This window comes from Acinonyx jubatus, chromosome B3 (assembly GCF_027475565.1).
Source record: "Acinonyx jubatus isolate Ajub_Pintada_27869175 chromosome B3, VMU_Ajub_asm_v1.0, whole genome shotgun sequence".
Lineage (NCBI taxonomy): Eukaryota > Metazoa > Chordata > Mammalia > Carnivora > Felidae > Acinonyx > Acinonyx jubatus.
In genome coordinates, this window is record NC_069386.1 from 93,100,779 (window position 1) to 93,114,617 (window position 13,839).

General features: G+C 32.8%; 1 protein-coding gene across 3 annotated transcripts in view; it reads right to left on the reverse strand.

Moving 5' to 3' along the window:
• The window catches only part of MDGA2 (MAM domain containing glycosylphosphatidylinositol anchor 2), an 846,425-nt gene that overhangs the window by 32,314 nt on the left and 800,272 nt on the right, over nucleotides 1–13,839 (reverse strand). For all 3 annotated transcript variants that reach the window (XR_003422473.2, XM_053224436.1, XM_027065661.2), the window contains exons 12-14: nucleotides 12,149–12,169; nucleotides 1,118–1,273; nucleotides 505–663 (exon numbers count right to left, since the gene is read on the reverse strand). Coding sequence is in view for 2 of the 3 variants with exons in the window: in XM_053224436.1 (XP_053080411.1) it covers nucleotides 505–663; nucleotides 1,118–1,273; nucleotides 12,149–12,169 (336 nt within the window). In the remaining variant the exon portion in view is untranslated. The remainder of the gene's footprint in view (nucleotides 1–504; nucleotides 664–1,117; nucleotides 1,274–12,148; nucleotides 12,170–13,839) is intronic.

Here is a 13,839-nt window from a genome sequence, read left to right on the forward strand (position 1 = left end):
CAATAAGATCGCATCAAGAATTTAACTCTGGTCTGTGTGAATTAGGATTCTAGAAGGGGTAGGTAATGCTCCAAAAGTTCAAATTTGAATCTAAAATTTGAAAATTAGGACATGATAGGGGAACATTCTTAGCCTCTTAATTTGCAATTTGAAGGTATATAATTTAAAAGTCAGTGATAACAGGGGTGCCTGAGTGGCTCAGTCAGTTAAGCGTCTGACTTTGGCTCAGGTCATGGTATCATGGTTTGTGAGGTCAAGCCCCATGTCAGGCTCTGTGTTGACAGCTCAGAGCCTGGAGCCTGCTTCGGATTCTGTGTCTCCTTCTCTCCCTGCCCCTCCCCTGCTCACATTCTGTCTCTCTCTCTCCCAAAAATAAACAGACATTAAAAAAAAAAAAGTCAATGATGATATTCTTTGACTAAAATTGATTTCATGCTGTGTCTTGGTAAACATTTTTTCTTATGATTTACTTTAGAAGAAACATAATAATTCTTGCCATCTCACCTATATGTTGTCCATACATGTGATAAAAGAAGCTGAAACAATACGCAGTGTTCGTGGGGCCATAAGGGTTTTTAGGAGCTATGCTGAAAACAGGGCTGAGAAGTCGGGCCTTTTCACCTTCCAGTCTGGGTCGAGATGTCTCAATGTACATATAAAAACCTTTAAAAAGACAACATAAATGTTTAGACAAATTATTATTAGGAGACATGAAATTTAATCATTAAGGAGGTTTAGAGTTTTTATAAGAAGTACATTCTAGATGCACAGGAGAATTTTGATATCATTTATGAAATCTTTATATATATAACATCAAGAATAAATGATCTACATAATGAAAGATAAAATTGCTTGAATGTACAAAAATGTTAAACAAAATAGGAGTTTTAGACTTGAATTATCAAAAACATCTGATCTCTCAACTATATGTGTCTGTGAGGTCTGAGAGAAAATTAATGTCTACAAGCTTTGGAAATATCTGAATTATTGAGTCTATGCATTAAAAATTTAGGGTTTTATCCCATAATCTTCAAATCTATAGCAAAGCATTCTGTGCATGTCATATTAATGGCATTTTTAGAAGTCCAAGACTGGAGTACATTTCATACCCTCATACCTTCTTTAGAGCCACTACGATCAGCATTCGGTCCTGTGTTTGGAGTGTATTTTGTATTTCTCGTTGCAGTACTTTGCTTTGTCCAGTCAAAATTATCTGTATCATCTTGGGTGAATAAACAAATGTTACCATCTTCAAATCCACAGTGAAATTCTCCTGTTAACAAATTTTAGTTAAATTAATATTAATTAAATTAATATAAACACAATATTCTTATAAAAATTTTAAAACATCATACAACAATAATAATGCAAGATTTCAATAATGGCACCAGGGCCATGATAGTGCAAAAGAGTATGACTAAACATGAAACTATTTCAATTTTAATAAAGAGAAAAATAATCTTGATGTATATAAACCAGTAATATCTTTTTTTTTTAAACATTTTAATTTATTTTTGAGACAGAGTGAGACAGAGCATGAACGGGGGAGGGGCAGAGAGAGAGGGAGACACAGAATCAGAAGCAGGCTCCAGGCTCTGAGCCATCAGCCCAGAGCCCGACGCGGGGCTCAAACTCACAGACCGTGAGATCGTGACCTGAGCTGAAGTCGGACGCTTAACCGACTGAGCCACCCAGGCGCCCCTAAACCAGTAATATCTTAAACCCAAGTCATTTTCCTCTGAAATATCTAAATAACTAAAATTTAACTATGGCTGAAGACTTTTCCCAACTTTTAAAAAAATTTTTTTAATGTTTATTTGTTCTTAAGAGAGAGAGAGAGTGAGAGCACAAGTAAGGGAGGGGCACAGAGAGGGAGACACAGAATCTGAAGCAGGCTCCAGGCCTCTGAGCTGTCAGCATTTACCCTGACGTGGGGCTCGAACCCATGAACCATGAGATCATGACCTGAGCCAAAGTCGGACACCTAACCAACTAAGCCATCCAGGCTCCCCATGACATTTCTCAACTTTCATTTTTCAAGTATAAGAACAACACAAACAAAACAAAATTGTCAATTATAAAATTATCTTTATTAATTTACCTGACAACACTTTAAAGCTGTATACCTTGAAGTTATAATTTTTCACACCATCTCTGGAGATGCTTTCACATATAAGCACTTGCAGAAATGGAAGTTTACTTAGGGGAAGATAATAGCAAAATATTTTAAAAAGTAGTTATCTTTTATGTTTTTTTTAAATGTGAATTTGGCAGATGGTTGAAATTCACTAGAAATAAAAAAAAAATGAAAAGAATTTATGAAGACTGTGGAAGGCCTGGGATTTCCTGGATGCCTGCCACATGCTAAGTTCAGACCCAACAAAAAGTTCGGAGAGAGTTTTCCTCCTGTAATGAGGGTAGGCAGGAGTAACCTTTCTAGGTATCAAGGTTTTTCTTACTGAGATGTACCCTGCTTGAAATATAGGAGACAATAAAGGAGATAATAATGTCAACTAGACACAAAACTAAAATTATCTAAATAGAGAAATATTAAACATAGTTTATATATTTCATTCAAACCCATAAAACCTCTATGAAATCACAGGAATACTAACTCATGAGGCTCACAGAAGAGAAAACTGACTAAGTTGCGATAGTAAATGATGAAGTCAAAACCCAGTTCAGATTCCCTGGAGTTCATAAAAATAGAAGAATCTAAAAAACAGAGATTCTTGTTTTTCCCGCATCAGTGAGTTAGACTTATCAGACAGCTATCCCTGGAAGTGGAGCCCTTGAAGTTGGAATCATGCCCCTGAATTAATCTGTGTGTTTCTATACACTAACAATGAAGCATCTGAAAAAAAAAAAAGTATGAAGAAAACCATCCCATTTACAGTAGTTTGGTACTACCATTTACAGTAGTATCAAAAAGAATAAAATACTTAGGAACCAACTTAACTGAGCGAGGGATGAAAGACCTATGCATTTAAAACTATAATACACTGATAAAAGAAATTAAAAAAGACAAAATAAATGGAAATATCCTGTGTTCATAGATTAGAAGATTTAATGTTAAAATATCTGTATTACTAAGGTGGTCTACAGATTCAATGCAATCCTTATGAAAATACCAATGGCACTTTTTTTATTAAAGTAGAAAACAAATTTTAAAATCCATATGGAACCATGAAAGACCTTGGACTGCCCATAGAGCTGTGAGCAGGAACAGAGCTGGAGGCATCACACTGAATAATTTTAAATAATAAAATATTATATATATATACATATATATATTTAAAATAATAAAACATACAGATATATTTTATATATTATATACATTTCATTATTTAAAATTATTCAGTGTGATGCCTCCAAATCTTAAAAAAAAAGAAAGTTATCCTGCCAGTTGCAACAATATGGATGAAACTGGAAGACATGCTATGTAAAATAAGCCAGAAAGAAAAAAAAGACCCTACATAATATCACTTGCATGTGGAATCTAAAAAAAGTCAAAATACAGAGAAGCAGAAAGTAATAGTGGTCTTTATCAGGGGCAGGTAGGGGGAAAATGAAAAGACACTGGCTAAAGAGTACAAAGTTGCAGGCATGTAGGATGAATAACTCTAGATATGGTGACTGTATAGCATGATGACTACAGATAATAATATTGTATCATATACTAGAAATGCACTAAGAGAGTAGAGGTCATTACACACACACAAATGTAACTATGTGGTGAGATGATATGTTAATTAACTTGACTGTAGTAGTCATTTTACTATGTACCGTGCACCCCTGAATAGGGACACCAATTCCTTACACAGTCGAAAATTCATATATAACTTTTGACTTCCCAGAAACTTAACTAGTTAACTTAAGTAGTTGACTGGAAGCCTTACCAATAACATAAAGAGTCAATTAATACATGTTTTATATGTTATATGTTTTATGTACTGTAGCCCTCCAATAAAATAAGTTAGAGAAAAGAAAATTAAGAAAATCACAAGAGAAAATGCATCTACAATGTGGATTTTAAAAAAAATCCATATAATAAGTGGACTTGCATAGTTTAAACCCATGCTGTTTGAGGGTAATACACATTTACATATATATATATATAGAGAGAGAGAGAAAGTATATATATGTGTGTGTGTGTGTGTGTGTATATTATATTTTACAACTTAAATATATGCAATTTTTATTTATAAAAATAATAAAATAAAAAAAGAGTATGGTACTGCCATAAAAACATAACAGACAAATGGGACAGAATCGAGAGCCAAGAAAGAATTCTATGTATATGCAGCCAAATTATCTTGACGAAAGAGCCAGGAACACACAACGGGGAAAGAAAAGACTTTTCAAAAATTTTGCTGGAAAACTGGACATCCATATGCAAAAGAATGAAAGTGGGCCCTTATCTCACACAATACATAAAAATAAATTCAAAAGGGATCAAATACTTTAATGTAAGACCTAATACTGTTAAACTCCTAGAAGAAAACATAGGGAAAAACTTTCATGACATTAGTCTTGGTAATGATATTTTGGATATGACAGCAAAAAACACAAGCTACAAAAGCAAAAATAAGCAAATAGAAATACATCAAACTAGAAAGCTTCTGCACAGCAAAAGAAACAACAGAGTGAAAAAGGCCACCTTTTTATATAAGGAAATCTTAGAACTCAATAGCAAAAAAAGAACCTGATTAAAAAATAAGGAAAAAACTTGGATAAACATTGCTCCCAAAAGATATATAGATGGGGCCAATAAGTACACAACAAGTAGCTCAACATTACTAATTATCAAGGAAATGCAAATCAAAATCTCAGTGAGGTATCACTTCACACCTGTTAGGATGGCAATTAAAAAAATAACAAGCATTGCCAAGCATGTGGAAAAACTGGAACCCTTGTACACTGTTATGGGAATGTAAAATGGTACAGGCAGTAAGGAAAACAGTAAGGAGTTTCCTCAAAAATTAAAAATGAAACTACCATATAATTCAGCAATCTTATTTCTGGGTCTCTATCAAAAAAATTGCAACGATTTTTTTAATGTTTATTTTTGAGAGAGACAGAGTGAAAGCAGGAGGAGGGGCAGAGAGAGACATAATCCAAAGCAGAATCCAGGCTCAGCTGGCAGCAAAGAACCTGACATGGGGCTCGAGCTCACAAATGTGAGATCATGACCTGAGCGAAAGATGGATGCTTAATTGACTGAGCTATCCAGATTCCCCCAAAATTGCAACCATTATCTCAAGGAGAGAATTGTACTCCCATGTCCATTACAGCACATTTCACAGTAGCCAAAATATAGAAGTAACCTAAGTGCCCATCAATGGATAAATGGGTAAAGGAGATGTGGTATATACATACAATGGAATATTATTCAGCCTTAAAGAAGAAAAACTTCCCATATGTGACAACTCTAATGAACCTGGAGGACATTATACTAAGTGAATTAAGCAAATCCTAGAAGAACAAATACTGCATGATTACACTTATGAGGTATCTAAAAGATCCAAATGCATAGAAGCAGAGAGTAGAATGGTGGTTTTCAGGGGCTGGAGGAAGATGAAAATGGGGAGATAGTGGTCAAAAGATATAAATTTTCAGTTCTGCAAGATGAGTCAGTTCTAGAGATCTGCTGTACAACATTATGCCTGTATATAACAATATTATATTGTATATTCAAACATTATTAGGAATGTGGATCTGAGGTTAAGTGTTCTAATCACAATTTAAAAAAAGAAAGAGAAAAGCAAAGAAAGAAGGGAGGGAGGAAGGCTGGAAACTGGTAGGTAGGTAGGAGGAAGGAAGGAAGGAAGGAAGGAGAAGTAGAAAGAAAACCATTGGCATACACATTTAAAAAGTAAACAGAAACTCTCCCTTTGAATTTAAGGAATAAGTTTTTGTTTTATTTTGTTTTTGTTTTCAGATTCAAGACTTGCTGTACTTCTTTGTGTTTATTTATATTCCATATTATGAATAGGAATATTGATAGGGAGCATAAGCATTTAGTGAATTCTAAATCAGTACATTTCTGGATAAACAATATCCCATATAAAATATTTTCTAGCACGTCTTTACACCATGGATCTTGTACTAAAGAAGACAGGATTGCCTGAGTCTAACAATTGAGATCTAATGTTGGTGACAGCAGGGTAGCTATATGCGTGGATTCGTTTCTTTAAATGTTTTTTAGGCACGACAGGGGATTCCTTTTAGCTACTATTCTGGACTTGTAATAAAGCAATCCCTGATTTTAAATGTTTTCAGTTGTTTAACTACATATTGTATACACACAAAGAAAATGTCCAAAAACAAAAGTAAAACTTCAGGATTTGTATATAAATCTGGTGCCAAATCTTTTTATGTTATTTAAAATTATATATAATGAATTTTTATAAGGACATTTAAATATATCTTTTGTGTAATTTAGCCTTGTTTCAAAAAAAAAGAAAACTTGCCTACAAAAACAAAAGTTTTTAAAACCTGAAAATTTAAGTCTCTCATAGGAAAATTAAGCAAAAATACAGCTTATAAGAACCTAATACATGTCTATAATTTTAGATACACCTAAAAGGCTTATTTTATAGATGACACAAGTTGTTCACAGTACGATTTAAGACTACACTAATTCATATTGGACAAAGATACAGAAGTAATCTTAATAGTTCTTCATTATTTCTGTAGACATACATCTACAGTGAAGAAACCTATTACTGGAGAGATTTTATAAAAAATAGAAAAAGTGGAAAAAAGACACCATTTTGGACTATAATAATCCTATGATTATCCTGTCATTATATGGTAAGTAATTATGTAAAAAGCTATTCATTAAAAAGTTTATTGGAATAAGAAATATCTTGATAGATAATGAAAAAGCCTCAGTCTGTAAAAATTTATAAAAAGTCAGTATTATATTAAATATTAAAAGATATCATAAAATAAGAAAGTAATATGGGGTGCCTGGGTGGCTCTGTCAAGTCGGGTGTCCGACGTTGGCTTGGGTCATGATCTCATGGTTCATGGGTTCGAGCCCCGCGTCGGGCTCTGTGCTGACAGCTCAGAGCCTGGAGTCTGCTTTGTGGATTCTGTCTCCCTCTTTCTCTGCCCCTGCACAGCTCATACTCTCTCTCTCTCTCTCTCTCCCCCCCAAAAATAAATAAAACATTAAAAAAACCTTTAAAGAAATAAGAAAGTAATACAGTCCTAAAGACCAATCTAATCTTGAAAGTTTCACGAGATTTCTAACAATATAATTTTGGTAGTTTCAGGGGCTCCATAGAAATAAATTAATATATTTGAGATATTCTACATTACAAGGTTTGCAAAATTGTGCTTTACTTTTCAAATTCTTCTCAACATGATAAAGACAGATTAAAACTTGGGGATAAGCACCCTGATGCCCTGTAGTCCTCTAGCCCAATGACCCTCTTGCACCCACACCAACCACTTCTTTATTTTTAACCTTATTTTTTTTTAGCTTTACTGAAATATAATTGACAACAAATATTATATATATTTAAGATATACAATGTGATGTTTTGATATACATTCTGAAATGGTCACCACAATGAAACATATTAATATATCCATCACTTCACGTATCACAAGTTACCATCGTTTTTCTTCCTTTCTTTTGGAGTTGAGAATGCTTAAGATCTACTCTCTTAGCAGATTTCAAGGATATAATACAGTATTGCTAAGCATAGTCACCATGCTGTACATTAGATCTCCAGAACTCACTCATCTAACATAACTGAAAGATTATATACCCTTTGACCAACATCTCCCCATTTCTCCTTCCCTTTTGCTCCTGGCAGCCACCATTCTACACTCCGCTTCTGCGTTTAACTATTTTAGATTCCATGTAAATGATATTATGCAGCATTTGTCCTTCCGTGTTTGGCTTATTTTATTTAGCATAATAAACTGAATTCATTGGTGTTGTCTCAAGTGGCAGAATAACATTCTTTTTAAAAGCTGTTTAATATTCTCCATTTGCTTTATCCATTAATCCATTGACAGACACTTAGATCATTTCCATTTTGTGGTTATTGTGAATAATGCTACCATGAATTTGGCATTGCAGATATTTCATCAAGACGACATTTTATTTCCTTTGGATATTTACCTAGAAGTGAGATTGCTGGATCATTTGGTAATTCTATCTTTAATTTTTGGGGAACCTGTACACTGTATTCTTTAAAAAAAATTTAATGTTTATTTTTGAGACAGAGAGACAGACAGAGAGACAGGGAGAGGGAGAGAATGAGAGGGGGAGGGGCAGAGAGAGAGGAAGACAGAATCTGAAGCAGGCTTCAGGCTCTGAGTTGTCACCACAGAGCTGGATGCAGGGCTCAAACTCAAGAACTGCATATCATTACCTGAGCCGAAGTCAGACACTTAACTGCCTGAGCCATCCAGGAGCCCCTACACTGTTTTCTATAAAGGCTGTAGCAATTTACATACCCACCAACAATGTAAATGGTTAAAGAAACTGTCCCTTCCCTATTGTATGTTCTTGGTACTCTTGTCAAAAATAAGTTGATTGGAAATTCACACATTTATTTGTGAGTTCTCTACTTTGTTCTATAGGTCTAAATGACAGTTTTTATGCCAGTACCATTCTCCTTTGATTACTGTAGCTTTGTGATGTATTTTAAAATCAGGAAGTACGATGCGTTCAGCTTTATTTTTCTTGCTCAACATTACATTAGCTATTTGGGATCCTTAATGGTTCTGTATGCATTTTAACGTTATTTTTTGTATTTATGTAAAGAATGTCATTGACATTTTGGTAGGGATTTCACTAAATCTGTAGATTGTTTGAGAAAATATGGATATTTTAACAATATTAATTCTTCTAATCCATGAACATGGGATGTCTTTCCATTTGCCTGTCTTCTCTAATTTCCTTCAACAATGTGTTATAATTTTTAATGTAGAAGTCTTTTACTTTTTTGGTTAAGTTTATTTCTAAATATTTTATTTTTATTTCTAAATATTGTATTCTTTTGTTTTTCAGTGGGATTGTTTTCTTAATTTCATCTTCAGAAAGTTCATTGTGAATATACAGAGATGTCACAGGTTTTTGTATGCTGATCTTATATCACATCACTTTACTTAATTTGTCCATTAGTTCTAACTTGGGATTGATATTTTAGAGTGGGTTATTACAATAAATTTTCTTTTTAGTTTTAAGCTGTTTTCTTGAGGTAGTAAATTTTCATGCATATGCATTCTTTGTATTATAATGCATATTTATGGTTATATATTATCTTAAGCATATGAATTTCATATATATACACATACCGTCTTGTACTTATAATCTCTAACATAAAGCAAATGAAATCCAAAAACAAACTTTCCAAAAGTTCTGAATTTTAACAATTTGCTTTTCAAAATATTTAAAACCTCTTTACAGTGGGAAATTTCAACTCCATTGGTGAGGTACTTGTGAGATCTCAGAATTCATTTCAATTGAAGTTCAACTTTTTTCTGTTTTCTTTTCAATTAACACAGTCCAATCATGGACTAAACTTCAGGTTTGGTCCAAGGGTGCCCTTCCTGAGGAACAAGACATGTATGAGAAGGGCACCTGAGCACTGCTGCTGCTCTACCAGAGGACTGCAGTTCTCTGACAACTAATCATCCTTCCTTTCAGTTCAAAAGACTAACCAAAAGAGTTTTCAAAAGACACTATAAATAGAAGGCCTTTCTCTTTTAAATTTAAAGTGTCAGTTTTTTTTAGTCTAATGAAGAATCCTACTATGATAAATTTCATGGACTTACTCTATATAGATATTTTGGAAGTAGATACCTAGGATAAATAAATTCACCTAAAGACTATATAAGTGGTTATACGCAAAAGAGCATTTAAGGTTAGTTTGATTTGTTGTCAATATAGGTCTCATATTGTATGTATTTTTATGTCAAAAACATAAAAATAATTACCCTTTTTAAAAAAATACTCTTTATAAATTATGGAAATCATCGTATGATGTTTACTAAAAAGTCTTTGTTCTAAACAATTCTAATCTTTTACCATATCGAAACTTGGTAAAATTAAAAAAGTACAGTAGTTGGGGCTCCTGGGTGGCTCAGTCGGTTAGGTGTCTGACTTCGGCTCAGGTCATGATCTGGTGGTCTGTGAGTTCTAGCCCTGCATCCAGCTCTGTGCTGACAGCTCAGAGCCTGGAGCCTGTTTCAGATTCTGTGTCTCCCTCTCTCTCTGACCCTCCCTCATCATGCTCTGTCTCTGTCTCAAAGATAAATAAACGTTAAAAATTAAAAAAAAAAGTACAGTCAGTGGAAATCTTTGGTATAGAGAGTTATACTGGAAATTATTTTAAAAATAGAAAATCCAACTCATTGTTTGACTATAAAAAAAAATGCTTACGAGGAAGAAGTTGGTAACTATCACCTAAAGGATACAAGCTTTTAAAAGAAACACTCAAATTCTAATTAATATTGTTCATCTTCAGGGCACATTTCTGGCTTCTGTAATGTTTGAACATCATACTCCAGACACACTGAGCTTTGCTCAGTAATTATCTGAACATGACCTTCGTTCTGATGACAGGCTTGCCTTTCCTCACCTTCTTCACCAAAGGGACCTTTACTCAATGTTCAGGACCCAATTAAAATAGCATGTCTTCTGTAAAACTTCACTTGCCAAAAAATTAATGGTACTTATTACATTGTATGGAAGTAACCTGTTAGCAAACAAAGCTCTACTGTTTATTTATGTATGCATTTTTTCCAGTAAATTGAAGCTGCTCACGAATATTTCCTGAACTGAAATATTTGTCGATTTTTCCTGTATCTAATCTTCCCATGACAACTCTTTTTAAACACTCCTACTGAAATTATAGTCAGAGAATTTACCTTCAAAAGAATTATAATCAATATAGTAATTAAATAGCAATAGTACCCTGGGCGGAAGCCAGGGAGAACCTGATTTATGCAATTAATTCATCTTGAAACTGTGTGTTGTTCTTTTTACAAATGATCATTGAACACCTGATAAATATAAGATGCTGTGATAGACAAAAAGATAGTGAGATAATAGCGAGAAATTAGAAACATATTTAGCTCTTAAGTATTTTATAATCTACTGGGGAATATGACAAAATAAAAAATAGCTGACCACATAGATGAAGATAAATTGTTACAGAAAATCAAATGGAGAGAATACTTAGTGCAGAAAGAAGCATTTGTGCTAAACCTTATAAGTGAACCTCAAAGACTTGAGGATATCCACATTAAAGGGTCATTGGTGAGAACAAAATGAAGTGTGCATGAAAGAAATATGAAAATAGTAAAGACCCATAAATGTATTCAGTGTTATGATTTGGATATGTGGAAATGGAGTAAAAGAGGATCTTTAGTAGAAAATAAGGTAGAAGCATGTTGTGTAGTATGGTCTTGGTGATATAATCTTTGAAAGGCCATGGTAGAAAAGGAAACATAGTAAGATGAGAAAAAAGACCTGCACATTTTCTTCAGTAAGTATAAGTAATGGAGAATATTGGATGGATGGGAATAAGAATGTAAAGTGACTCTCCATTCTTTTATTAGCCAAGAACAATATATTCCTAGGCACAAAACAAAAAACACAAGTCAATCTTTAATGTGAAATATTATCAACAGGATGGTGAAGAGAGTATCTTCTTCATTAAAAATGAGGATACAGATTAGTGATCCAAGAAAAATATTGATTAAACTATTTGAATACCAACTTTCTAAGTAACTATAACCTTTTACAACTGGAATGTAGAAATTTAAAAAGAAAATTAAAGAAACAAATAATAGCAATATAAATGATATGCACTGCCACAAAAGATAAAAAAAATCCCCCAGTTAAACATATAACAAATGTTAAGTTGTTGGAAATGGCTCCCTATTTAGGAAAAATTATAAAAATCAATGATCAATGTTAAATAATTTGTCTTTATACCCATGTCCATAAAAAATTAAAATTTACAATTCACATTTAATGCCAGTTTTGCTGTTTCTAAGCCATTCCATTTTAAACAAAATATGAACAGTTGCTAAATAATCTTTGTATACCTATGAATTTATTTTTCTTAACTGTGAAATGCTGTACCATTATTAAAGTAAAAAATATACTTACTCAAATGAGGATTAACAGGAGCTACAAGAAAAGCAAAAAACTAATGTTAGCATGGCTTGAATGTCTTTTATAAATAAAGGTCTAATCAGTGTCTCATAGTTCCTTATCAAAACTTAATGATCTCCCCCACTGTGACCATGGAGAATTGTGTCTGCAATCCATTTTGTTCTAGAGGATTGAATAGAATCTACTTTGGAGCTCAGCAATAACAGTCTCAAAGTACCCAAACGATCAATACTAAATAGCATGTAGGATTTGTTCATTTTTCCAAGGAATGGAGTTGCTGATCTTTTAGATCTTAACCAGTGCAAAAATCCCCAGAAATCAAAACTCAGGCTGACAGTAGGCCAACCTATAATCTAGATGGTTTAACAATGAAAGCAATTATCCAACAAAGATTACATTTTAGGTTGTTTTTTTGTTTTGTTTTGTTTTGTTTTGTTTTTTGTTTTTTTGCAGTTATCTACTTCTGGTGAAAATAACATGGTATATATGAAAATAAGAGATTCCTTATATCATGTTATTACACACACCCTAAAACAAACTGCTGTACCAGTGTTGTTTTGTCTAATCACACACACACACACACACACACACACGATTTTCAAATAAAAAGCAATACATTTGCATTTTTGTGCACCAGAAGACCTATTTATTTCAAAAAACTAATTGTGCTTACCATAGAAGTGACAATTGATGTCTACCTGAAGAGGAATGAGTACTTTACATTTTACTGAAACAACAAAAATATATCTAATCCAGCAGTTAAAATGTTATCTGTGTAAAATCATTAGCCATTTATCACTTCGAGAGCAAATTTCATTCTGGATAAAGTAAAGCATTACCGTAGTCTACCAGGATTACAAGAGGGAGTTACTCTAATTTGCAAAATTTGTCTGTTGTTAATTCCTAGTGTTTGCCATTAACCACTTTTGTTAAACTTGGACATTACAGGTAAAGTATGATAGTCAAAAATGCACACACATACACAAAGTGTGTTCATGATAATTGTTACATGAGTACACTGACATCAGTTTTAACAAAGTGAGTTAGTTTCTCAAGTATTTTTACTATTTCTTACAGAAGACAGATTATTTCTATTAACTTTATTTTTCTCATTGTTTTCCCCATTGCAAATATGAAATACACAATATAGAGAAGGGACTATATATCTACCAGTTCCACTGAAGTGAAGAAAAATAATTTTTTCTTGCAAGATATCAATATATTATCTTTCAAAAATTAATTAGTAAAAATTAAAATTATTTCATAATTAATATGAAAGTTTAATTTTTCTATGTATTATCTCACAAAGAAGTAAATATCTTTGAATTATAATTTAGTTCTCAAAACTATGTCACATCTACAGTTAACCTATGACCAGACTGAGTTTTAATTGAGTCTTCTGCTACAATATTATTAGTCACCAAATTTACTGTAAGTAGCAGATTTAACCTTGTGAAAATTTGCTATTCTAAATTCTAAATATTGCAGTCAGTCTATTTTGCTTCTCTTTTCAATTGAACTTTCATGTGTGATTTTTTATGTCTAGATACCATTTAAGTAAACTTTACCCAAATCTATATTATATAAAAGAAATTTTAATTAAAATGTTTAAGATTTTAATAAGTATGCCTAAGAATGTAAAAATAATTAAAGTTGAAACTACAATAATATCTATTCTCCAGATT